The sequence below is a fragment of the Engystomops pustulosus genome, chromosome 7 (assembly GCF_040894005.1).
Source record: "Engystomops pustulosus chromosome 7, aEngPut4.maternal, whole genome shotgun sequence".
In the NCBI taxonomy this organism is placed as follows: Eukaryota; Metazoa; Chordata; class Amphibia; order Anura; family Leptodactylidae; genus Engystomops; species Engystomops pustulosus.
This window is the reverse complement of record NC_092417.1, coordinates 56,841,823-56,867,782: the sequence shown is the minus strand read 5'-3', so window position 1 is coordinate 56,867,782 and position 25,960 is coordinate 56,841,823. Positions and strand designations below refer to the sequence as shown.

The following is a 25,960-nucleotide window of genomic DNA, read 5'->3' as shown; positions in this document are numbered from 1 at the left end:
GAAATAAACACAGGCTACACGTTCTCTGCCAATAGGAAGAGGACTAGGAACTTTCCGGCCAATAGAATAAGACCAGGAAGACAACAAATGGCTATAGGGAAGGTTATAGAGCAGTGGGCGTGGCTTATTGCTGAGCACGTGACGTACCGCTGGAGGTGAGGTTGTCATTGTGACTGTGCTGGGGTCTGGTGATGGCCATCTGTGTTATCTTGTCTATGGTATACTGATTCTCTAGGCAGGGTGTTAGACTCTATGGTAGCCATAGTCCGCTATCCTTCCAATGTGGATTCGACTACACTAATGCACGTGGGAGGAGCTTCATAAAAAAAGCGACCTCGAAAATGAACCAATCATAAAGCTGTTCTAATTCCAAAAGCAGTTCTTGAAAAATAGAGCTGGATTCTGATTAGTTGCTTGCACTCATCAAGCTCCTGCCCAGGGCTGCGCTGTACCATCCACGTGTGTAGCCACGTGCAGTGATTACAACTTGTAGTGACACTTCCTTACCCCCTGGAGGTTATTTGTGTGACATTTTCTCCTCTCCCACAGGGACGGATCTTATAATACATGTGGCTGATTATTGTCATGTCCAATGTATCTATAATAGTGTCATCTACAGTCATTCTCTACATCCCTTCTGTGCACATCCTGACTGTCACCATTAGGGAGAGTAGTAGAATCTGGACAGCAATGAGCAATCATGAAGTAGAAGCCGCTCCACCACTGATTCCTGTTAGGGCGCATTCACACGTTGCGTTGTGTCGTGTGTTGCGTTTTTGACGCATTCCACTGGCTTCAGCCTTGATCACATGCTAAGGTTACATTGCGTTTCCACTGCATCTGCTAAAAATCAATGTAACCTTGGCATGTAATCAAGGCTGAAGCCAGTGGAATGCGTCAGAAACGCGACACAACGCATTGTGTGAATGCGCCCTAAGGGTGATGGCACACGTTCAGTTTTTCAGATGCAGTTTTTGAAGCCTAAAGCAGGTGTGGATCATAATGGCTGAGGGCGCGTTCACACGTTGCGCTTTCGTCGCGTTCATAACGCGACGCTAGCGCACAGGGGGCGGAGTTTGGGGCGATCGCATATGCGTTTCCAGAGAAACGCATGCGATCGGGTTATCAATTGCATGCGTTTCCCGGGAAACGCATATGCGATCGGCCCGAGCCCCGCCCCCTGTGCGCTAGCGTCGCGTTATGAACGCGACGAAAGCGCAACGTGTGAACGCGCCCTGAGACAAATAATTGGAAGGTTCTGCTCCTCCTCCTCCTTTTACTCCATTCCTGGTTTGGGCATCAAAAACTGCATCTGAAAAACCGGATGTGTGACATCACCCTTAGGAATTAGTTGTGGACAAGGTGCAGACGCTGTGTGTGTATGTGCATGTACCTATAGATTCACAGCATGTATATGTCACGTATATTGGGGCACATTTACTAAGGGCTTTGCGCCGCACTTTTGGGGGACTATTCACGTTCTTATAGGCTAGAACGGCTTGCACAGGTATTTAAGAAGTGTCTGCGCTGGGATTGTGGCGCACGCGACCCCTTTATGGCGCAGCTGTGCTGGCTTCCGTTTGACACAATTTAGGGACTGATTCGGACTGGGCGCCGTATTTAACATGCAAATTATGTCGCACGCCCTGTGTTAAAGGTGCACCACAAAAAAGATGGACTCTGTTGGACCAGTGCGGGGAAGCGATTCATTCATGATTTCTGGCGCACAATCTTAAGAGTCGTCGCACCCAGCGTTATACATGGAAAGAGAACTTTTAGTGAAGTTTCCGACTTTGTAAGTAAACGTGCCCCATTTTCTGTGGAGCGTTTCCTCATCAAAGATCTGCTAGGTGTTTTGTTTTGTTTTTTTATGCAGATCTGTATCTTCCATTAGGGCAGTGGTGGTGAACCTGTGGCATGGGTGCCAGTGGTAACACTCAGAGCCCACCCAGTCTGTCACACCTCAGCACAGAGTTTGCCAGACAGGAATCAGGGCATCCACCCGCAGTCCAAAGCAGCCAAGGATGAGGCCAGCACACACGGACCTGTCTCTGCCGGCACATACACTATGATGTCAACAAGCAGCTGACATCATAGTCTGTGTGCGCTGCCGGCTGGCGGGAACCAGGAAAAGGAAAGGTGAGTACATAGTTTAAATTTTTTATAAGCCGAATGTTGGTTTTTCAAAAACCACAAAAAATGTACTGAAAACGTGTCTTATACTTGAGGATTTCTTTATATCAACTACTTTTGCATTATTAGTAGTATAAATCTGCATAATGTTTCCATCTTATGCTTTGTTGGCCATTAGATGGCGCTGTAGTTTCATATATCTATAGCTGTAAATTGTGTTTCGATTATACTAATGGTTTAGAGTAGGGGCACTATCTTAGAATATTCACATATGAGAAGATACCGCATATCATCTAGGATTCGGCTAGGGTTATCAGTATATTCAGGCTTGAGTGATGCTCTTACTTTAAAGCTTATACAGTCTAAAAGCGTTCCTTTATTTCATGCCTTTAAAATACAGGTATTTTTTATTGTATTTTAAAGGCATGAAATAAAGGAACGCTTTTAGACCGTCTGGATGTTGAGTGCCTATTCTTTTTCTCTTTCTCTTACAACATGTGTTTGGATTAGTGTGTATGCAACGCTTAGGAAGTGGCAATTGCTTATTTAGAGGGTTTTTAGCTATATAAAAAATATTTTATATAAAATATGGCATAACAAAACCAATCCCTGAGGTGTCTGGTCAGCTCTTAAGATTCCTTATCATATGTTGTTTTGTCCATTCCAGGATATTCACTATGATGTTCACTCAGTTGGTTCGTCCATCTCTCAATATTAAAAGACGTCTTCCTTCTTCCCTTGGCTGCAGATACTTCTGGGGGTGGCTGAATGCTGTATTTAACAGGTAAGCCAAATGATCACTGTCTTACATTATACCATAATAAAATAAGATTTGTAGAATCTAAATGGCAGATTTAGTCACAAGATATTTACATTTCTTATTACTATAAGCCAGTGGTGGCAAACCTATGGCTTTGTATACTTGTAGTCTGCTCTGTGAGCACACAGTCCTCCGCCTCAGCACAAGTTCACCAGGCAGGAGGCTACCCGCAGTCCCAGGCAGACATAGATGGAATATTATTGGAGCTTCTCCTCTGGGCCCTGTGATTCCTCTTGTTCAGGGGTGAAGAGCAGTAATAAGTTACCAATAAGTTAGTCTCAATGGCCATGCTTGCACTTTGCAATGAATAAGTTGGTTTTGGGTTTCAGTTTATGCACTCAGTCTTTAAAAGGTTCTCCATCACTACTATAATGATCTACTATAAGTGATCTAAATGCAAAACTTCTGTAGTGCCTCATGGTGGTGCTCATGTTCTCTCTATTATCAGAGGTCCCTCACATTTGGCTCTCCTTTAACAATAGTCTTGAAGACATATTCGTTAGTGACAAGTATGTCATTTTGTCATTAATGTAACCAATCCAACAAATATGAAGCTTATTCTCTCACTCTGTTGTATATTTCATGAAAATGATGGGTTGGCTTATGTATACTGCTCACCTTACCCACAAAAGCACTTAGTGTGAACCTAAAACAGAAAACGTATAAATCTTTTTATCGACAATTCTGTAGATAAATAAGAACAAGTAGTCACATGGCATGAATTGCAGCAAAACACAAGAGGTAAGAAATACACATACTTAGCTTATTCTGATAAATTGTGGAAATCCACTTTTCTCCCTTTGAGGCGGCAGTGGAATTTAGCTAGAATATGGAAAGTTGGGTGCACACATCTATTGTCAGCAGGCAGGTGTAGACTCATTGGATAAACCACAAATGCTTTATAAGGCTACAGCCATTTAAGTCATTGGCCCATTGTTGTGTTTCTCTGATTGTCCTCGTAGTGTGAAAGCAAGCCACACAAGTCCAGAATAAAGGAAACAGTACTTCCTGGATGAACACTAGACAAAACTGCCAAAAAAATAGGAATACAGACCATCTCACATGTTTTGGTGTTTTCGGTCAAACTGCAGATATTGGGGGGAAAGGAGGGTCAGCAATTTTGGACTTTAAAAAGGTTGGCCACTAATAAAAAGTTTACCAGGGTAAGTACAAGACCCTAATAGGGTCATTACATATCATACTTACCCTGACAAACACCTGCTGGCAGATGGAATGGGTCGTGTAGTCATTACTGTCTGCACTTCCCATCTATGCTGGTCCTTGGTACCCCTCCGCACAACCACCGACACAGAAGGACACAGATTCCCACAACAATAATGTCATGTGCCACACTCTCTTGCCACATTACGTAGTGTATCAGATTATTCTCTTAAAGGAGTTGTACAGTATTATAAGGTGTCTTTTATATATGGCTGGGGGGGGCTCTAAAAAAATAAAAAAAGAACTTATACTTACCTGGCTTCTATGTGTGTTCAATGTGCGGCAAAGTGCGCCTACAGCCTCTGTTTAAATTCAGAGGCGGCAGTGATGCAGTGCTCCTACTACCGCACAGAGACTCATACAGACTCCCTGTATAACCCCTTTAAGTTGCTGATAAGGCTGTTTATTGTTTGTTTTGCATAATGTATTGCAGTCCTATCACAACATTTCTGTAATGTGAAGAGCTAGGATATTCTTAAAAGATTTTATTGATTAGAAGCAGGGAGCTCTCCCTTACTGAAGACCTTTGTCTGATCCCTGTGAAGCATGGAGGCAGATGGCAGCTTGTCATCACTGTAATAACACAAGACCTAGATGATTTGTGTGATAAACCCTCAGTAACCACACTCCATTCCATTGCTGTCTTCCATACATGATATGAAACACACAGCAAGATACAATACAATTATTGTGGCTCAGACATAGGTCACGCCTGCTATCTTTTATCTGGAGTCACTCAGCTCTAGAGACAGCTGTACCTGGTCTGTTTCTTCAGAGCAATAAGACACCGGGGGCCTCTTATCTGGAGAGCACAGGTAATCAAATCTGAGTCTTATTCAGACTTTGTCTATAATCACTAAACTTAATCCGGGATACAGAGCAACAGCAGATAAACACAGTTACAGCTGAGAGCACACTGGGTAATTAGAAATATAGAAGATTAAAAATCTGATATCCATGGGTGTGGATCCCAAGAGCTCGCAACACCTATTCCTTAAGGGCAGGTCACGGGATATCTAGCAGCCAGCAGCTGTCCATACACCTAGCAAATGTCTGAAATGCTTATTTGACTGACTGGTATTCCATCAAACCCCCCATGTACTTGTACATTGGACACAGGTAACCATGCATGCATCCTCAAACGGCATAAGCTACTACCAGGCTCCACGGAAACATTTGGGATGGTAAAATTCAGCAAAATACTTGGCTATCTTCCTTAGACACCCTGGACCTAAACTGTATTAAGGGAATATATGATGCAAGCCACAGTCCCCCGGTCACGGCAGAAACATCAAGAGACTTCCAGATGCATTGGCAGGCGAAACTAGGCCACGGCAGGCCTGGCCACATGTGCACCACCAACTTGGATCCAGCTGGCATCCTCACTGACGGCATCAGTGGGCGTTCACTGGTTGCTATGACACCCGGGACCCTAATGGAGGGATCCATGGCTGTTATGGCAGGATGTGTAAAGTAGCCTTCCGTCAGCAGGCTCTTTTACAGATCCACTGAATTTACAACATACTGCTGTACTGTACACTCCTCATCCTTAAAAGTAAAATGTAATCAGTGTACATAACTGTCATAGATACAAATAGATATAGATACAGTTTTGTTCATCTGTAGTATTGCAGTATATTGTATAAGTAAAAAAATTTTTTAAAAATACAGGTAAAAATAAAGTGCAAAACACCCCGCTTTCTTTAGAACACAAATAAAAATAAACAAACATGAACATATTAGGTATTGCCACATCCCAAATTGGTGAACCTTGTAATGGAATATAGTGCCCAAATGTCTGAATCAGCACTTTTTCACCATTTATGAATTTGATTAAAAAGTCAGTCCCACAAAAAGACACCTTACACAGGTCCATACACAGAAGTATAAAAAAGTTATTGAAATCAGAATAGGGTGAAGCAGAAAAAAATGTTTTGGTACAAAAGGATTAATTTTTTTCAAATGTAGTAAAACCTTATAAAACCTATGTACGGTAAATGGGGCATCTCTATGATTGTAGCGACCCAAAGAATAAAGGAGAGATGTTACTTGGAGCGCACAATGAAAGCCCTAAAAACCAAACCCACAAATGAAGCAAACACGTTTCTATGCCAATTTCACCGCATTTGGAAAAAATGTTTCAGCTTTCCAGTGCATGGCAAGGAATATAACATATTGCAACTAGGAAGTACAATGTGTTATGCAGAAAAGAAGCCCTTATACAGCTCCGTACATGGGAGAATCAGCAAAAAATAGTCACACTTTTTGTTCAGAGACCGTTTGTTTAATATTTGGGGGCTATGTGGGTCACCCCCAGGTAGGTACTAGCAAAGTTAAGTAATTACTATCCTGTACCATTCAATCTATGTGTATTATACTGATTATATATATAAAAAAGGAACAATTAAGGAATATGTTATATGCAGTAGTAAAGAAAATGCCCCTCCAAGGTGTACATAGCCTTTAGATTTAGTGGTCATGCTCACTTTGCATAAACAGGGTTTTTTTTTAGCAATAAAAAGGTTACACCTTATTCCCATGTAAATCCCCAAATCTATCCATAGGCTGTGTCTGTTCCAGTTTACCTTCATAAATTGGAGCTTAGCGGCAGTGCCATAGTGCTGCTATTCGGGAATAACAGCGCTTTTCCAGTTTGCTGCAGCATCATCAGTGCAGGGAAACTGCAGACTGAATAGCTGAAAGGATTTGCCATATGTCTGTAGCAAACTTACAGCAGGAAGATATTCAGTATATATGGGTTATCAGTCCTTGGAGCTGTGCAAAGATGCTGAAAATGATGAGAAATTGGAAAACAAGGTTTCAGAGCTATCAGGTTTATGGTATGTGGCAATCCATAATCCATGAAATTGCAATTCCTTTAGGTTAAATCTTTAATTCCTACTTTTGCTCCCCAACAGAGTTGATTATGAACGTATAAAGGAAGTTGGACCGGACCGCGCTGCTTCGGAATGGCTTCTGCGTTGTGGCGCTAAAGTACGGTATAAGGGGTTTGAGAAGTGGCAGCACGATTATAATGGACTTCCTACTGGTCCCCTTGGAAAATATAAAATTCAGGGCATAGATGCCACCGAGTCCTGCATCATGTACAGAGGGTTTGACTATTTGGGTAAGGAAATATTATTTTCAAATAATTATATAAATTGTAGGTTTTACAATACATTGTCATTTGTCAAATGTCTGCCATCTCAGTCCGAATCGGCTGACTGTCTTATGCAAGATTGCTCAACCCTTTTTTGGTCTGAGACCTACATTGTTATACTGTTCAACTTTAAGGGGGCCGCACAACTAGCACAATTACCACAAAATACCTCTGAAGCATGAAATATCACCCCAGAAGCACCAACTACCCTACAAGAAATAATGGATGCCATACCAGGACCCCAAAGCAAACTATCAATAGTAACAGATGCTTCAAGCCATAATAATTCTACTGCAGACCCCAGACAAAACAATAAATAATGATGCAAACACCAGAACAGACAATACAGGCAGTCCCCAGGTTACATACAAGATAGGGTCTGTAGGTTTGTTCTTAAGTTGAATTTGTATGTAAGTCGGAACTGTATATTTTATCATTGTAATCCCAGACAGAACTTTTTTGGTCTCTGTGACAACTGGATTTTAAAAATGTTGGGTTGTCATAAGAATCAGGATTAACAATAAAGCTTCATTACAGAGTCCTGTGATAACTGTTACAGCTGTTTATTGTATCCTAGAACTAAAGTACAATAAATTACCAATATTCAGAGGTCCGTTTGTAACTAGGGGTCGTATGTAAGTCGAGTGTTCTTAAGTAGGGGACCGCCTGTAATATTGTTGATCTTTAACCTGGAAATTGACCTTGGGTTTTTTAATAAAAATGTAGTGAATTATTATAAAATAAGAGACCCCAAAGCAAACATGTATATATAAAGCACCCCCCATAAGCCCCTAATAAAAAATACTGACCTCTCCTTGTTTGTGTTGTAAGAGGTAACACCATACAAGGAGAGTGGATACAGAGAGTGGATAGGACCTGCCGGATGTACTCGCCCTAATCAGGGCTCCTACACCAATGAGTGCAGCCATCACTGATGGATGTGATTATTGGTTAGTAATAGAAATGAAGCAGTGGGTAGCTGATTGTGCCCTATTGATCTAATGGGTATGGTGATGTGCCCCATTTTACTAATTGGGGATAGGAAATGATGAATTTCACCAGTCTGTAAGCCACCAGTAAAGGTATCTGGAAGCTGTCTGACAGCCATTCTTTCCAAATCCCCCAAACACATGCACACTTGTTTTAGATGACCATAACTGAGGTCTCTATAGGAACAAACGAATAAGCATTTGCCAGAATCTTGGCAGCAGCTAATCTACTATGATAACAAAGGATCTGAGTCGTTACATTTTTATATAGCGCCTACAGATTACACAGCGCTGCACAGAGCTTTCCAAATCAGTCCCTGTCCCCAATGGGGATCACAATCTAATCACCCTACCAGTATGCTTTGGAGTGTGGAAGGAAACCTATATGGAGAGAGTTTGCAAACCACTGTACAGAAAGTTGGCTTGTCCTATAATAATTGGGAGGTTTGGCTGATTTGGGGATATTCTGTAAAGTTTGGTGTCATCCTGGGAATTGTTCCTTTCAGATGGTCTGGAGCATCTTGAGGAGGTGAAACTCTGCAAGTGTATGTACATCGAGGACGCATGTCTAGAGAGGATAAGTAAGATCGAGAACCTACAGAAGAGCCTGCAGAGACTGGAGATCATCACCTGTGGAAATGTGAGCGACAAAGGTGTCATATCGCTCAACTCCTTGAGGTAGGTCACTGACTGTCTGCAGGATTTGTTATTTGTTTTTTTGCGCCGCATTGAAATGGGGTTTTTGGCGCACGCGCTCGGATTTTGTCGCAATCGCGACGACTTGCATGCGAAACAAATCGGGGGGGGCGTGATCGACGGAAAACCCGACTGATTCGGACTAAGCGCAGGATTTACAATTCAAATTGTGTCGCAGGACAATGCACTTACATACACTGGGAAGAAGAAGGTGAACTCCGGCGGACCTGAGCGGGGAAGCGACACATGCAGGAAAATGGACGCACGATCTTGAAGAATCGCGCCGGACTTCATCCTCGTCAGAGAACACACCTCAGGGATCACGACAGGACCGGGTAAGTAAATCTGCCCGGTAGGGTCCATGAAGTTGCCACTGAGTCATCCTCTTTGCAGTAGTTAATGGTGTTTTAGAGGAAACATCCATCCATTTTATTCACTTCTATGGAACTAATGGGATAAAAGTGTGCACTGTTATGTTCATATAGGGGGCTTTACTGTGTATCGTAGTTGTTGGACCCATGGTCCTGTGATAATGATTGCTGTTTGCTGAGAAAACCCCTTTGATAAAGTAGTTGCCGTTTAAAGAAAATCTACTGTCAAAATCCATCATGATAAATTAGGGGCATGCTTGATTTTGAGGGTAGATTTCCTTTAAATTCGACCCACTTACATTGTACTTGCTGGTATGTCTTCTCATAGCCTGGTGATGTTACTTTCACTGCCAATGTACCAGACAAATGGGGGGAATCTATGAAGTCCTGCACACTACAAATCCTTCACCAAAACATTGTAATATAATGGAAAAACCTCTCATGATAAATCTGCCCCCAAATCATATAATGCCATTTAGTCTTTATTAAACCCAGGCCTTGTAATTATGTAAGCACCAATGACTTCACAACAGATTATTTATAATCCATTGTATTATTTCTATACCTAATTCATTGTATTGTCTCCCTGATTCCCAGGAACTTGCAGTATTTATTTCTGAGTGATCTACCAGCCATCAAACAGAGAGCTGTCACCATCGATCTCCTTCAGAAATCCAACCCTTCCCTGCAAATTGAATTGGATCTGGATTGAGTTATGTGGACTTGCTTGCCTTTTCCATTGCCAACAAATTCGAGTTTTGTTCTGGAAACATTGTTGTCAAGGGATCACATGGAAAGCTCCATGAATATATTCATATTTGCAAAAGCTTATGGGGAGAGGAAGCTGCACTTATTGTTCTTTTTATTCAATATCTTATTCAATATAGGGGATGGTTGTAGACATGTAGCACATAAGTCATAATGCCCCATCATATACTTTGTCAGCCATAACTTTAGGTTTCCCTTGTGACCCCAGAGCAGTTCTTGTACATCATCATGGTCTCCTGAAACCTTCTGGAGGTGCCCAGAATTGATCTTTTTTTTCCAGTAGCTTCACTGAGGGATCACATCAGATGGGATATCCTTGGCTCCACAACCATTAGTAAGCCCAGCACTAAGCCAGGGCACTGTTTGCCATTCAGAGGCTCCCATTTATTATAATATGTCCTGCGTTAGTATATGCATTTTGTATATGCTCAGCGGGAAAGCTCTAGGCGTATATATACGGTGCATATACATTAACATGTACTGGCAGAAGGGGGAGGAGGAGGAGACACAGAGCAACTTATCCTCATGATGGAGGGACACAACATGAAGTGAATCCAGCCTTAAATTTGCACTATTTTTACAATTAACTTTAACAAACAATAACAATCCTATTGCTAAATCTCTGTACTCTAATAAATGTATCACAGTCCTTGTCAGATGCCAGTGTCACACAATAATCAATGTTATTGACTTTACCTTTGGTGGTTTTAATGTTATGATGGGTGTTTATAAGTAACCTATCGAAAGGATTTCACATATCATGTTAAAGGAAACCTACCATTTCATTTGATGCATTATAAAGAAAACATACCTTGAGAATGCTGTAGCTACACTGAAACAGAAACATATCTTGTTTAAGCCCTGAGCTGAGTGGTTTTGCTAAAAAAATAATTGTAAAATTATGATAATGAAGCGCTCTTGCTTCTGTGTCTGGTCTCGGTGCTTTTCCTTTTTTGTATTAGTTATGCACTGCTCTAGAGGATAATGTAATCACTGTTCTCCCTGCCAGGCAGAATAATGGATTGCTGCACCATCCCCCAGCTGCTTTGCATGAGTAAACCAGCTTAGGTTAATTAGTCCTGTCTTGGCTGTTCAGAAGCTCTGTATGTAATGTGGATCCAACTTTCCCAAGGTCCTGAATATTATAATTGTTTTTTTCAGCAAAACCACTCGGCACAGGGATTAAACAAAATATGTTTCTGTATCAGTATAGCTACAGCATTTTTTAATTAACCCATAGTGACATTTATGGCAACCCAATATGCAGGGAACTGCATTCTTGTGGTCATTGGAGGTCCAAGTGTAAAGTCCCCAGGTTAAGCTTTTTTTAAAGGGAACCTGTCAGTATATTTTACCCCATTAAACTACTAGCATCCTCAGGTAGGGTATGGGATGTCCTCTAGAACTGGCCCATTTATTTCATCTCTCACCCCCTTACCTATATTTAACAAAAAGAAATCTCCTCCAAAGTTATGTTAAACAAACCAAGGAGAGTCATGTTTTGCCTGGAATGAGTCAAGTTTTGAGACTACTGGTTGAGTGTCAACACAGATGCCCCTATCTTTGTTTCTTTGATTACTTAGAAACATTGTTTTGGTGCTATATTAGAAAGGAAAAAAAGCTTGTTTAACTCTTTATCTGTGTCCCTAACTACCTGTATCTCCAATAACTAGATAGCTGGTACTATATATCAAGATAATTAGACCTAGAAACATAGGGGTGTCTGAAGTGAGACTCCCCTTGCAACCTCCAAATTCGACTTATCTCAGGTAAAACATGACTCTTCTCTGATCATTTGAACATAAATTAGAAGATTTTTTTTTTATAGGAAATTCTACATAAAATTTTTAAAAAGGACCTACTTGATGGGGCTAGTAGTTTAATCCGGTGACCGGATCCATTTAATCAGCAGGATATTCCCTCTATACTGTGCATTCTGCTTGTATTTTACTAGAAGAACAAGCCGTTGTCTGTATGTATTTTCATAACTTTGATGCTCGGGAGATCTTATTTGTACCTAATTACAGATCCCAAGTGTCTTATTGTTGTTGGCTTACCATTGTCTGGGGTGCTTTCCTCATAGGAGACAGTCTTCTGATGCTTTTCTAACATAAATCCATGCAGAATTAGAGTAACTTCTTAGGCTTTAAAGGGAACCTACCACCCCGATTCTACCTATAAAGGTAGAAGGGGTGGTAGGTGGATGAATGGGACGTGAGGATAGCCCTTTTTGGGCTAATCCTCACGTCCCGGCTATCTTTTTATAAAGTTTATTGCGGGCATATGCAAATTTATTTATGCGGCTACTGGGGCGTGGAGTAGCCGGACATGAGGCTACTAGTCGCGGCTACTCCACGCCCCAGTAGCCACATTACTCCGCCTACCATTTAATCTTCGGCGCGCAGCTCCTCGTAGCTGCGTGCCCTCGTCCGAGTCCCCCGGCATCTGCGGCCTACTGCGCATGCGCAGTAGCTCCGGCCCCGGAGCCGCGGCTGCGCAGCCAAAGGCCGGGGTTCTGCGCATGCGCAGAACGCAGGGGACTCAGACGAGGGCGCGCAGCTATGAAGAGCTGCGCGCTGAAGATTAAATGGTAGGCGGAGTAATGTGGCTACTGGGGCGTGGAGTAGCCGCGACTAGTAGCCTCATGTCCGGCTACTCCACGCCCCAGTAGCCGCATAAATAAATTTGCATATGCCCGCAATAAACTTTATATAAAGATAGCCGGGATGTGAGGATTAGCCCAAAAAGGGCTATCCTCACGTCCCATTCATCCACCTACCACCCCTTCTACCTTTATAGGTAGAATCGGGGTGGTAGGTTCCCTTTAAGGACCCCTGTGTGACCCAGGAAGGTGTCTTTCATGTTCCCACAGACCAGAAAATTTCTCATGTTGAACGTTTCCTTATTGTTCCCCAGTAATAGAGGATGTCCCATTACATGTAACCCTGCAGTCGGCTTATGGAAGAAACCGCCAGCAATGTGCAAACACCCAGATAGAGAGACACAAGATGTCCTGTTACGTTTCATGTCAAATGTTGGTTGAAAGAATAAATTGAAATTTTCAGCGTTTATGGATCAAGTACAGTTTATTAACACAACCATCAATACAGTAATGAGTAAAAATATATTTGGTTTGTGTATACAATTTATTACATTTAAGTATATATCACTGCTGTCCCTAATGTATGGACCTGTCGTTGTTATCCTGGTCATTAACATAAACGCTGGAGGTTTTTTTTTTTTTCGTTACTATACAAAGTCAATGGTAATATTATCACAGACATATGTGATTCCAGAAGTGGTTTAATGGATGATCAAAAATCTTCTCTGGATAACGTAATGGCCATAAAATGGCGGATTAAACCACCTTGTCAGACACTGGCAACCTTCATTAGGTTATCTGCCCGGGGAAGCTGACCATCACAAATTCCCGATTAACCCAGTAGTTACAATCTTTGATGGAAGGTGAAGAGGTTGGTAGCATGAAGCCTCTGGCACCATCTCCACTACTGGAGCGCTGTACAAGCATCACTGACTGTCCTGTGTATATAGGAAGGATACCCCATAAATGTATTCAGCACTGACAATACTACGCTCTGTCATGGAGACTTACACTATCATGCATGGAAGTTTATCCTTCCACTTGTTATCTGTAAACACACTGGTCAGACTGCACATCTGATACCAGGAAGTTTTTCTCTAATAGTGACTGCACAAATAGGTGCAATGTGCTATTCAGCAGGGACTCTTAATAAAGAAATCTGTATGTAGGTTTACCAATTTAACATGGTTTTCAATGAAATATTTACTTAACCTGTCCAAGCAGCATCCCAGACACCCCTGACCTATCATCTCTCCTGACACGTTTGTTTTTTAAAAAAATTATCTTTTTAGCATCACAAAAAGAAAAAAAAGATACAGATGAGACAACAGAACCTCAACTGCCCCGGCCCAATTCCACATTGTGAAATATCCTTACTGGACAGCTTTTTCTTCAAGCACGTTACAGTAAAGGGACAAACTAAATTTGCTGTTCTTCTTTTATATCACCTTTAAAGAGATATCAAGGCCAAAAACTCCGTGTCCCTGTTTTTGAGGTCTCTGAACAGCTGATTGTTGTGGGATTCCACCAAGAGACAACTATTGATGGGCCACCCCAAGGATAGGCCATCAATAGTGAGCATCACCGAATCCCTATAACAATTTTAAATAAAGTGCCTAATGTGTGCTACTTCTGTCTTAAAGGTGCTTTTCCATTTGTCCTATGGCATTTATTTAATTATACAAGTGTTTCTATATAGACAATGCAATTTCTTTTAGCAACAGGGTGCTGGATGGTACGAAAATTTTAAAGATTGGAGCAAGGAACACAGAGAGAGATTTTGCACGTCTAGCAGGGTTGTGCTAATGCATCTCGTATAGGTTTGGTTCATGACTTTGAATGGATTGGGGGGTTCATTATCCCTTCTTCACCAGTTCCCTGCTGTAGACTATGGCAAATAATGCCTCCAGATCAGACCTGGTCTCCAGTTCCAAACTGGTGGAGTTTGTGTCATGTTTACCAAGGGCCGACTTCCTCTTAGTAGTTACAGGCACCGGAGCTCCAGCAGGGAGAACTTTAAGAATGATGTTCAATACACCAGTCTTAATTAATTTACCCAAATTAATCAGTGACAAGAAAAATAAGAGATAAAGAACAACTTAAAAAGGCTCCAGGTTCGGGGAATGCATATAATGCCATTTTACTTTTCAGCAGCTGATGTGAATGGCCTCATATTTGCAGACATCAGCGGTTAAAATCTCCTGTTTTCTTCTCTCCAACATATTGAACAAAAGTCTTTGTTGACAGAGTAAATAAAAGCCAGATGAACAGTGTATTCTATGTAGACCTATAAAAGTGCAGCATGCCCCACATTGTGGACATGGGGTTTTACGTAACACTCGCATCACTACAATATATGGCTGCTCTGCAGTAAATTGGAGCAGCCGCCAGAACACCCTCTAGGGGGGACATGTTACGGAACTGTACTTTAAATGTAGAAAGATTATTATATATCATTGCAGATTAAGGCATCAGGACGTCTGCTCAGCTGCCTCATGAAACTTCAGGTGACTGGTGCCCTTTCAGAGTGCATAGAGGTCGCTGGGCAATGCTTTGGGGGTAGATAGAAAGGTTAGGTTGGCTATATTAAATCTGACCCAACTCCAGTTCAGGGAAGGTTGTTCATTGTTTATGGGCTGTTTACTGCTGTGACTAAAGAAATAGCTGCCAAGTTGTTGATTTGGTGTATGAGTAACATGGAATAGAGCTGTATAACGTCTATGCCCTGCAGTACGGTGAGATACATGCCCTCTGCTTCAGCGCATATTCTGCCAATGTGCGGTTTATTGGCATTTATATGACCGGATCCTATAAATAACTTTCAAAGGCCATGCCTGCTGTTTACCGGAATATGTGCCGCATCTCGTTTTCCCCCTGAAATTCCTGATGTTTTGTTCCAGGAATAATAAATATTTAACTAGTCTCTTTCTTGTGATTTATATGTTAGGGAAACGGTAGTTGAATTTTCTGGTATTGTAATATTTTTTGCTCTCCAGCGCTGGTAAGAGATTGCTGTTGGTTAGTTGCGGCAGGTGCTGGAGCTGTGAAGAAAGAAAGTGCTAGTTATCTACAAGACATACTGTGCAAAAGAGAACACACTGAATATCAGTTTTTAAAGGGGATTGCACATGAAAGAAAGTTCTCACATTTTTACACAATAAAGATAATTTTTAACCCCTTACAATAAGAGTGTGGGCGGGGACAATCTAAGCAGACACTTCATGATTCCGTTGTGCTATGAGATGCTGTGTGTGGACAATGTGCTTAGATTATCAGGGTACAGGGTTTAGCTACACTTTCATTTAGCTTCTGAACAGTCTACTAGTATCTGACACATAGAAAAAGCGAGATGAGGCAGATCAGAGTCATGAGATGGATATAAGACACAATAACACACTCAGCTCTGCTGCCTCACCTAATCAATAAAACATAGTCAGCACTGCTATGCTCCCCTGCCCTTGGATCCAGAGCTTATCTTGTTTGTAGAGCAGCTGCCTATGTGTCCTCTCCACGCTGCTAGATATGCGGCTGAACCAGAATGTGCCCCTGTCTGTGGTGCAGGATTTTGAGGTGCACTTTATATTTTCCTCTGTAGACATAAAATGGATGGTAGCTATCTATCCCTGTCTGCTCTGATTTAATGGAAATCTATCAAAATTATGATATACCAGTGACACTTAGTTATAGACCGAGGCACTGTGATTGTGGTAATCATCTTCTATTTGGTATACAAGGTTTCTTTTCTTCTGAACTTTTAGAAACATTATGCCAATGAGCCAGAAGGGCTCTGGGGGTTGTTAGCAGAGCCCCAACGGAATGCAGATTCACAGGCTGCTGCAGGAGTTCTACTTCTCTCCCGCTATGTGAGATATAGTAGGCAGAGAGGAGGGAATCTGTCCCCATTGTTACTTCTATTTTTCTTTTACATTTATTTATGCAATGGGCTGCTATGAAAGAACTTACAATCTAATGAGATACATACAAAGTAAATACATACCCCTGGGAAGTACTTCCGGTGAAGTCTGGTCTGTTTTCTGCTGACTCTCTCTGGATCTCTTGCAGCATCTGCCTCCTCTCGTATGCTGTCAAAATAGGGGTGTGCTAGAAGCTGCTGACATGTGAGCCTCTCGAATGGGTCCATGTGCAGGCAGCCCTGTGTGTGCAGAAGTGTTGCGTTTGTGGGTTATGTGTGCTTTCAACGATGTTCCTAAATACAGTAATTATATAACCACAGTCTACCAACTATTTAGAGCCCTGTCACACAGTGTTTCACATAGTTTTCATAGTGGGATTGAACATAGGGCAGGGACATGAATTTTAGTTAGCCCCGTTCAGATGCATGGAACAGTTGCAGCAACAAATCTTCAGTGTGAACATAACCTCTCTGTTAAAATAAATGCTAAAAGTACCAATACCATATTTTTCAGACTATTAACAAATGTCTTGCTAAAAACTCATGTAAGAGTCCTAAGCCAGGAGGATCCAGCAGTTCCAGACCCTCTTGACCGCTGTCCAGGAGATAGACATAAGTACAATATTACCTAAAGCAGTGACGGCAAACCTTTTAGACACTGAGTGCCCAAACTACAACCAAAACCCACATATTTTACGCAAAGTGCCAAAACCACAATTTAATCAGTACCTTATTACTCCCTGCTCTGTCACAGGTTTAAATTGTATAGGCACCTGAGGACACTAATACAGTAGAAAGAAGGAGAAGAAGTTTGGATCATCATTGTAGCTTCCTTCTAGGGTCCTGGGCTGCCTGGGACTGCAAGAATCCTTGAGTCCTGTCTAGCAAACTCTGCCCTGGGGTGATGGCATGGGTGCCCATATAGAGGGCTCTGAGTGCCACCTCTGGCACCCGTGCCTTAGGTACGCCACCATTGACCTAAAGTATGAAGGAGGCTCCAAGTTGTACTTGTTGGGTGTGTTGTTATTAAAAAATAAAAATATCTGATTTAAAAAAAAAAAAAAAGTATGGAGGAGGTTAAGGAGCTTAGAGCGGTGCAAGAAGCATGAGACTGATCATGTTGCTGGTAATGGTCAGGAGTGAGCCAGGGGTTGGAAGAAGATTTCCTCATACCACCGCTGTGACAATGTGTGTGAGTGTGTTTGTGTGTGTCATAGCTGTGAAAAACCCTGCAGAGAACACAGGTTAATATTTTGCTCCTCCATCTAAGGCTACCTAAACACAAAAGGTGTGCAATTGTTGGCCGCAAATAATAGGCTTCAAAGTAGAGTCACACGTCTGTGTTTTGTCAACTTGTGAGGTCTGCCCATGCACAGATGACAACAGAAAAAATACGTGGAAATATGGGCCGTGAGAAGGAGTGGGACATAGCTAAGTTGCTTAAACATTAACATTAGATGTAGGAAGTACTGGGATTTTAGTTTTGGGACTTTCTGTGTTTAGCATTCTTTTAATATAATGCTGTAATATAAAATGTAATTCAAATTGCTCCTTTACCTTCATAAGCCCTAAAGCCTGAGATGAGATATTGGGAAATCTCTGTTCCAGCGGCTCCTGCAAAAAAATATCCGATATTCATAAGTTTAGAGCATCATCCAGTACAGGCAGAGTATATAGTAAGTTGTACACTGTTGGTAGGGCTGATGGATTGACAAAGTAAAGACCTAGTACAGAAATTCACAGGCATCCAAGTGAGAGCAAAAGGGAGAGGTCTGCTGTAGTAATTACAGAATAGAATAACTACTGTGGTGAATCTTGTCTTGGAACTGGTCATGTATAATTAGCACTGACTGAATAGATATTTGCCCTTTTAATTGGATGGCAATTATTCCTAGATTTCAATTGTAAATGCTTTTTGCTTTTTTGAAGTTTAAGAACTTTCTCAGAATAAGCAAAATGTAATTTTATAGGTGACATGTCAGTGTTTTTGCAGTGTTTAAATTGCATGCATCCAGCAAACAGCAAAAAAAAACTACAGAGTATGATTCACATTAGAATCTGCACTTGCAAAGCAGCAGGTTTGATCTTTTCCATGTTACAATGCATCTCAATCATTACTTAAAATGTTGCAATGCGACCTTTTGATCTTTAGTGTCATGTGACCAAATTTTCTGTGTAGCCCTAGATAAAAACAATGGTGTAAATTGTTCTATTCTATTATGTTTTTTTTTTATGTTATTTTCTCCGATATGGGTTTCTATTGGATATCCCCAATTCGATCAAAGAAAGTTTGGCGCGGTCCGTTCCGTTAGTATTTTTTATCATATATAAAAACCAGAATATAATAAAAACATAAAAATGAAAAGCAAAACGCGTTTCAAACCCGTAACGGGTTATTCGTCAGTTTCATTACATGGTGTATTGGTAGCTCATATATAAAGCAATGGTGTTTGGTGGGTTGATGACCCGGTAACCAGGTGACCTAGCAGTATTAACAATAGATTGCCGAACAATTAATGAGGAACTCCTCTAAAACAATCTAAAAACCACTAAAATTAACATTTGTTCTGAATGTCATGGACATAAAATGCTGAACTATAGGTGAAAGAACCTTTATAGTGTATTGCTGTACTTAAATTGTATTGATAGAGTGAATACCTTGCTACATGATTACCCACTAGTGACTATGCGGTCTGGATCCATAAAAAAACTACTAAAATGTCTTCCCTCTGTGAGAACTACAAGTACGGAGGCTCATAGGGACCAAAATTTCTCCTACGGAGGCTTTGGGAGACCAAACTAGTTCCATGGTTTTCACTTCAGAGTTTACTGGATAAGGTAAGTGGACTACTTGATATTGAATGCGCTGCAAAGAGCCTATATACTTGTGTATGTCAGTTCTTGTGTTATAAACTCCAGGGTAAAGCAGTTTAATAGAATGGGACAAAAAGTGTGTGTTTGGAATTTCAAACTAAAATCGTTTCTGTGACCTCATTTAGTCCATCGGGTTTTAAGGTTTTTAATCTGTAGGTCCAGTATATTTCCCTTCTTTTTAAAACTTCGAATCTACTGGATACGTCTTCAGTTATGTGGTCTATTGGTATGATATTAAACTTTCCTTCATTTTTATGTTTTATCTCCATGTGTCTCGACAGGCTGTGTTTTTTTATTTCAATGACTGATGTTAAAACGATGTTGGTTTAGCCTGCAATGTAGGGGATGAGTTGTTCTGCCAACATATTGTATTCCGCACTGGCATTCAATGAGGTATACGACAAAGCTTGTCTGGCAATTCATGTTCATATTAATACTGAATATTTCTCCCGTTGATTTTGAGTGGAACATGTCTGAATCATGTCTGATAGTTTTGCAGCATAGGCATCTTTTTTTGTTACATCTTGAGAATTTTGTGTTGCTCATTATGGTCTCTGTATGATTAGTTTTCCTATGCTGTTTAGGAAGCTAGCCGTTGTTTTAAAGTTTTGGCCCTTCTGTAAGTAAACTGTGGATTTTTTGAAATATCTTTTTCTAAATAAGGGTCATTCAAAAGAATATGCCAATGTTTTCTAATTATGGTTTCTATCTCTTTATGGTTGGTGGTATATGTTGTGATGTATTACTGTTATCCTTTTTTACTTTTTCCTTTACAGATTGTAGGCACTCCTATTGACTTTTTTGGCTTGCTTTTTGTTTAGCGTTGGTGACAATTTCTTTTGGATATTTTTTCTCCAGGCGTCTGTCCTCAATTATTTTTGCTTGTTTCACATATGTGTCCATATATGTGTCAGAGAAACTCACTGTTCCCACACCGGACGGGTAAACCCACCGGAACCCCAAGAGGCTGCAGACCGCTCCAATTTTAACAATACCTGCTATATGTGTTGTGCCATTTTGCGCAACTCAACAAGGTGAGTGTACACCTATACAAATTATTGATATCCAGCTATCCTGAGTTAACCTACACATCCAGTGCCCTTTTTTCTTGTCTCCTGTCCCCATTTTATTTTTTATGTTATTTTGCTTTTATTAGGCTTTCTTACCATATTTTCAGGATCTGGTATGCTGACCCCACTGAAGAATTGATTTGTGCTAAAAACCTGTTGATGTCGGGGGATCAAATCACCTATATGGATGAAAATAGAAGTGATGTGTGTTACTACAACATTATCTTGTAGCTGGTCTGGGCCCTTTCCCTGAGAGCATGTCACTTACCTAAACTTTTCCTAATGAGGTATAACTGATCGACATCAGACTTGCCAGGCCAAAGTGGAATTCCAGATAGAAGCTCAGCAAAGACACAACCTATGGCCCAGACATCCACAGGAGGCCCATACTGTGTGTCTCCTACCAGAAGCTCAGGGGCACGGTACCATCTAGTAGCCACATAGTCTGTGTAGTAGTCAGAGGGCCCAGCTGTTTATAGATAGATAGTATATAGGTAGGATTCATGCATATGAAACTACATTATAATGCTTGCTAAAAATTGTAATGAAAATTAAATGCAGATCAACTAGAATATGTGAACTTACTTAATATTCTTGCAAATCCAAAATCACAGAGCTTGATGACTGAGTGCTTGGTAATGAGGATATTCTCTGGCTTGACATCACGATGAATACACTGGGTGACAGAAGAATTATCAATTTAATGTCAATCTTATAGTTTTAATTCAATTAAAACCTCCATAATGTTTTATTTTTTAATCACCCATCCTCAGGATAGATCATCCATATTATAATGGTGAGGGTCTGACACTTTAACAAGGTTAAGTTCTATGAATTGCAATGACACAATATAGAGCAATATATGATATATGCGCTGCACGTCCCGGTAGTTACATCCTCACTATATAATGTTATACATTACTGGCATCCAAGGGGTTAACCAAGAACAAGACCAATTAGCTAAAAACGTGATGCTACCAATTTGAATGATCAGACAGGGAGGCCGGGTGTCACTGGAGAGATTAGTGCAAGATGAGACACAAAAGTGCAGTGTAATCTAGCTAGAAATGCTAATTGCTTCTATATTTGGCCATGTAATGGTTTCGGGAGGGAGATGCTGAGGAGATCACAGGGAGATACAAGCAACCGGGCCTGTGGGTGTGTAAAGTGCAGGACAACCATGACATTATACCTGCCCTGGAGGGGCTGTGAAAGCCTGGCTGGAGAACAGGATTAGAAGGGAAGATAATAGAGGTTAATTACTTAAAACATGAAAGACAATGCCGCCAATGTTCCAGCTCTCAAATGAAAAGTACAGGTGCAACCCAGTAAGCTACACGTCAACATAGTCCCCTGTATTAGGAGTCTTCTCAGATATACTGCCACATAAATTGTAAGGGTTCTGCTCCCTCGTTGACAAACAGTGGTAAAAGCTTTTCTAACAAATGCTTGTTATTGTTAAGAGGACAGCTATGAGGAGTAAGGTTACCGGGAGAGTGACTGAGCATGTGTGTCCACCAGCTTTATTAGGTGGACATGAACACTGCTATACAATTTACAGCAGGTCTTGCCATGCTATGTGAGAAAATTTCCTAACTAGGTACATTTTTACCACCAAACATGGTTCACCTGTTATTCTGCCTTACAGCAATTATCATATATAATGGTTGTACAACTCTGTTTTATAGTCATATTAATGTGGTCTAAGACCAGCGGCACACGACCATGGTCGTTATGGGACCATGGTCGTGTGCCGCTGGCCTTACACATAGGAAATATAAATTTTTATGCTCACATTGTGCTTGTGGCAGAAATTGACTGCGTGTAATGTCTGCCAGGTGATGCTTTTCACAAGATGCTCAGGAACCCTGCAACAACAAAAAAAGTTACAAAAGTTTATTCATACATGAGAAAGTGGTAACTCTATGGACCAGAAAAAAAATTATCTTTTTTTCTTTTGATCCTACAGAAACTGAACAGTAGCACAACAATATAGAAAAACACAGAACAATCTTTATTATCATATATAGAATTTGGGGGACAAGGCATGACTATGGTAGCATTACATTCCACCACACAAGGCAATGTTGCCTTGGTTGCAAATTAACACATTCAAACCTGTTAAGTTCTAAAGGAGGTAAACGTATAGATGAACATATACAAGGAATATTGGCCACCAAACAATCTAATGAGTATGTTCCAACTCCCTCAGGGGAAAGAAGAGGAAAGTTTTAATTTAAAGGGGTTGTCCAAGAGTTTATAAAAAGTTATACGTGGTCTGGAGAGGGAGACTGTAAAAATATGCTTACCTCCTCCAGCACTCCCGTTATCCCGTGCAGCCGCTTGATTACAGAGGCAGGCTTGCTCGGCTCCGACAACTTCTGTCCACCTTGCAGGCCCACCTGATACTCATTGAAACTAATGCTGTATCAGGCATGAAGACAGGGGGCAGATGGGTGTGCCAGGCGGGCAGCAGTTGTCAGAGCAGAGTGCCCGCCTCTGTAAATAAGCTGGGGCAGGCACCGACGGCCAGCGGCGCAGGACAACAGGAGAGGCAGAGGAGGTAAGTATAAGTTTGTTTTGTTTTTTTTACAGCCCTCTTAATCCCCCTATAAATTTTTATAAACGCTTTAAGATTTACAACTCCTTTTAACATTGCACTCAATAAAAAATAAGTCACATAAACACATAGCAATAGATAGCAAAACATGTTGTGGATGCCATGTAAGCAGTACATCAACAGCATATCCGAGAAATAATAGTATAACCACAGATCAAAGGGTTTTCTATCTACAGACAGTTGCAAAAGTATTCATTCCCCTTGAACTTTCACAAATTTTTTTTAACTTAACAGCCACAAACCTACATATTTTCATGATATTTTATGTGCAAAAAAAATTGAAAGTGACCTGCATGTGTATCTAGTCCCCTGTACTCTGATATCCCTATAAAGGATTTGGTGCATCAAACTGCCTTTATAAGACACCTAATTGGTGAATAGAGAACGCCTGTCATCTCTTCTTTGTATCACTATAGCTGTTTTGTTAAGGCCTCAGAGATTCACTAGAGAACATTCGTGAACAAACAGCATTATGAAAAACAAAAATATAGCAGACAGCTCAGGAATAAAATTGTGGCAAAGTGTATTACATGGATATGTCTGTATAAAATAGCCCAAGCTCTGGACATCTCACAGACCACGGTTTAATCCATCATCCATAAAGGACATCTCCCACCAGGATGAAGGATTGTAAAATAAGCACACTGACATGCTGATGTGTGCCCCCTCTGGCAGGATTCCATCTTTGTTTCCAGCTTCATGTGCCCTTGTTTTTAAGAAAAAAAAGGCTTTCAAGCTATGCAAATGAGTCTGAGGGGCTCCAGGCTCCATTAACACCTATAGAGCCCAGAGCCCCTCAGGCTCATTTGCATCAGTTTAAATGTTTAAAAAAAAACAGGGCATAAAAGAATCTAAAAGAAGAGCAGATGCATTGAGAGGGGCAAGCACCAGTATGTAAGTGTGCTTGGCTTACAATCCACCATGATGGTGGTAGATGTCATTTAACTGGCATCAGTTTGCCATGACTGCTACCCTACCAGGACATGGCTGTCCACCTAAATTGACAAAGAAAAGCAGCCAAGAGCCTAAGGGTCCTGGAGGAGCTGGAGAGATTCAGAGCTCTGGTGGGAGAATATGTCCACAGGACAATTATAAGTCATGTACTCCCAAAAGCTGATGTTATATGGAGGAGTGGCAAGAAGGCAGACATTTTTTAAAACAAGCCATGAGTGGTCTTGTTTGGTTTGCAAAAAGCCAGGGAAGAAAGCAACGTATGGAAGAAAGTGTTCTGTTAGATGGCCAAAATATAGATGTTTTTGGTCTAAATGCCGAACTATGGGTCACATTTACTAAGGGTCCGTTGGACGCATCTCCGTAGGGTTTCCCTAATATTTCCGATTTGCCATGAATTGCACAGGGGCTTTTGGCGCACGCGATCGGATTTGGGCGCATCGGGTCCTGCTTTCATGCGACAGAAATGGGGGGGAGTGCCGTTGGACAACCCAACTGATTCGGACAAACCACAGAATTTAAAATTCAAATTGTGTCGCACTCACATACACCGGGAAGAAGAAGGTGAACTCCAGCAGACCTCAGCGGGGAAGCGTCACACTGAAGAAATCGGGCGCACACTGTAAGTGAATCGTGGCAGCTCCGAATCCTTTCGGACATTCCGGATCAGGGGCGTCAACAGGACGGGTAAGTAAATGTGCCCCTATGTGTTGAGGAAGGACCAGGGGCGGATTAAGACTGCTATGGGCCCAGGGCTATATGAATTTTATAGCGCCTACAATTCTGGATTCATAAACATAAACCATCAAAACTACAATGCAATGGTTTACATAAAAGCATATTCATGTGTTAAAATGTCCAAAGCCCTGAATTAGACTGAAATTCTGTGGCTTGATTTGATAATTGCAGTTCACAAACAAACATTCTCCAACCAGAGCTATGCTGAAAAGAAGAATGGGAATAGATGTGCTGCGGGTGAAGACATACAGCAACAGACCTGAAGTGGTTATTGAACATGGTCCTACAGAGTATTGGCTCAGGGGACTGAATACATATGCACATCTACCAAACTTTTCAGTTTTTTGTTTCATTTTTTAAAAAATGTACAAAAGTAAATATATTTGTTTATACAACCCTATATATATACTTGATACTTTTTGTTGCTCAATCATATCAAATATCATTAAAACACATTTAAGTTTATAGCTGTAATGTTTCAAAACTAGGAAAAGTTCAAGGGGTATAAATACTTTTACAACTAACTGTATATGAGATTTGGTTACAAGCCCCAAAATAAAAATTCATCATGAAGACAAAAGAATATTTAATAGACTATTAAATGATATATTGGACCCCAACAGCGGGGAGATACAATAGCCATTCTGGTACAGACTGTATTAACCCATTCCTGACCCTCAACCACTTGATGAATTGTGCTGCCACAGAAACAGAGAAAAGGATGCGCTGAAATGAATTCCTTTCCCATCATAAAACTGAGGATCTACACACAGGATGTGTTGTAAAGCGGCTGTCAATTCAGGCCTGTCACATAAAGGCTCGGCCACACTGGGCTCTTTTCAGTATTGCTAATACCAAAGGCCCCCAGTACAGGTTTAACCACTCATATCCTGGGTGCAAACACTGAGGGGAAGAAAAGACAGTCTTGTGAAGTTGTGCTTTCTTATAAACATCTTGAATGCAGCCATTACTTACCACTTTAGCTACCAAAAGCCTCTCACAACAAGAAAATATCCAGACCAAATGCAGAGGCC

The 25,960-nt window shown here is 41.1% G+C and overlaps 2 protein-coding genes across 4 annotated transcripts in view; one reads left to right on the top strand and one right to left on the bottom strand.

The window, feature by feature from the left end:
• Positions 1–11: 11 nt before the first annotated feature.
• Positions 12–11,744, top strand: DMAC2L (distal membrane arm assembly component 2 like). 2 transcript variants are annotated; one of them, XM_072116025.1, is made up of 6 exons: positions 1,660–1,795; positions 1,895–2,139; positions 2,801–2,917; positions 7,093–7,301; positions 8,830–9,001; positions 9,988–11,744. In XM_072116025.1, the coding sequence occupies exons 3-6, from the start codon at positions 2,811–2,813 to the stop codon at positions 10,100–10,102; spliced, it is 603 nt and encodes a 200-aa protein (XP_071972126.1). In that variant the 5' UTR covers positions 1,660–1,795; positions 1,895–2,139; positions 2,801–2,810; the 3' UTR covers positions 10,103–11,744. The 2 variants fall into 2 exon arrangements, with proteins under 2 accessions (XP_071972125.1, XP_071972126.1); XM_072116024.1 differs by lacking the exons at positions 1,660–1,795; positions 1,895–2,139 and adding an exon at positions 12–155.
• A 1,481-nt stretch (positions 11,745–13,225) lies between these two features.
• The window catches only part of CDKL1 (cyclin dependent kinase like 1), a 41,311-nt gene continuing 28,576 nt past the window's right edge, over positions 13,226–25,960 (bottom strand). For both annotated transcript variants that reach the window (XM_072116019.1, XM_072116020.1), the window contains exons 4-10: positions 22,413–22,485; positions 21,203–21,293; positions 20,886–21,086; positions 20,714–20,796; positions 18,231–18,287; positions 16,758–16,913; positions 13,226–15,801 (exon numbers count right to left, since the gene is read on the bottom strand). In XM_072116019.1, the coding sequence (XP_071972120.1) occupies positions 15,697–15,801; positions 16,758–16,913; positions 18,231–18,287; positions 20,714–20,796; positions 20,886–21,086; positions 21,203–21,293; positions 22,413–22,485 (766 nt within the window). In that variant the 3' untranslated portion in view covers positions 13,226–15,696. The remainder of the gene's footprint in view (positions 15,802–16,757; positions 16,914–18,230; positions 18,288–20,713; positions 20,797–20,885; positions 21,087–21,202; positions 21,294–22,412; positions 22,486–25,960) is intronic.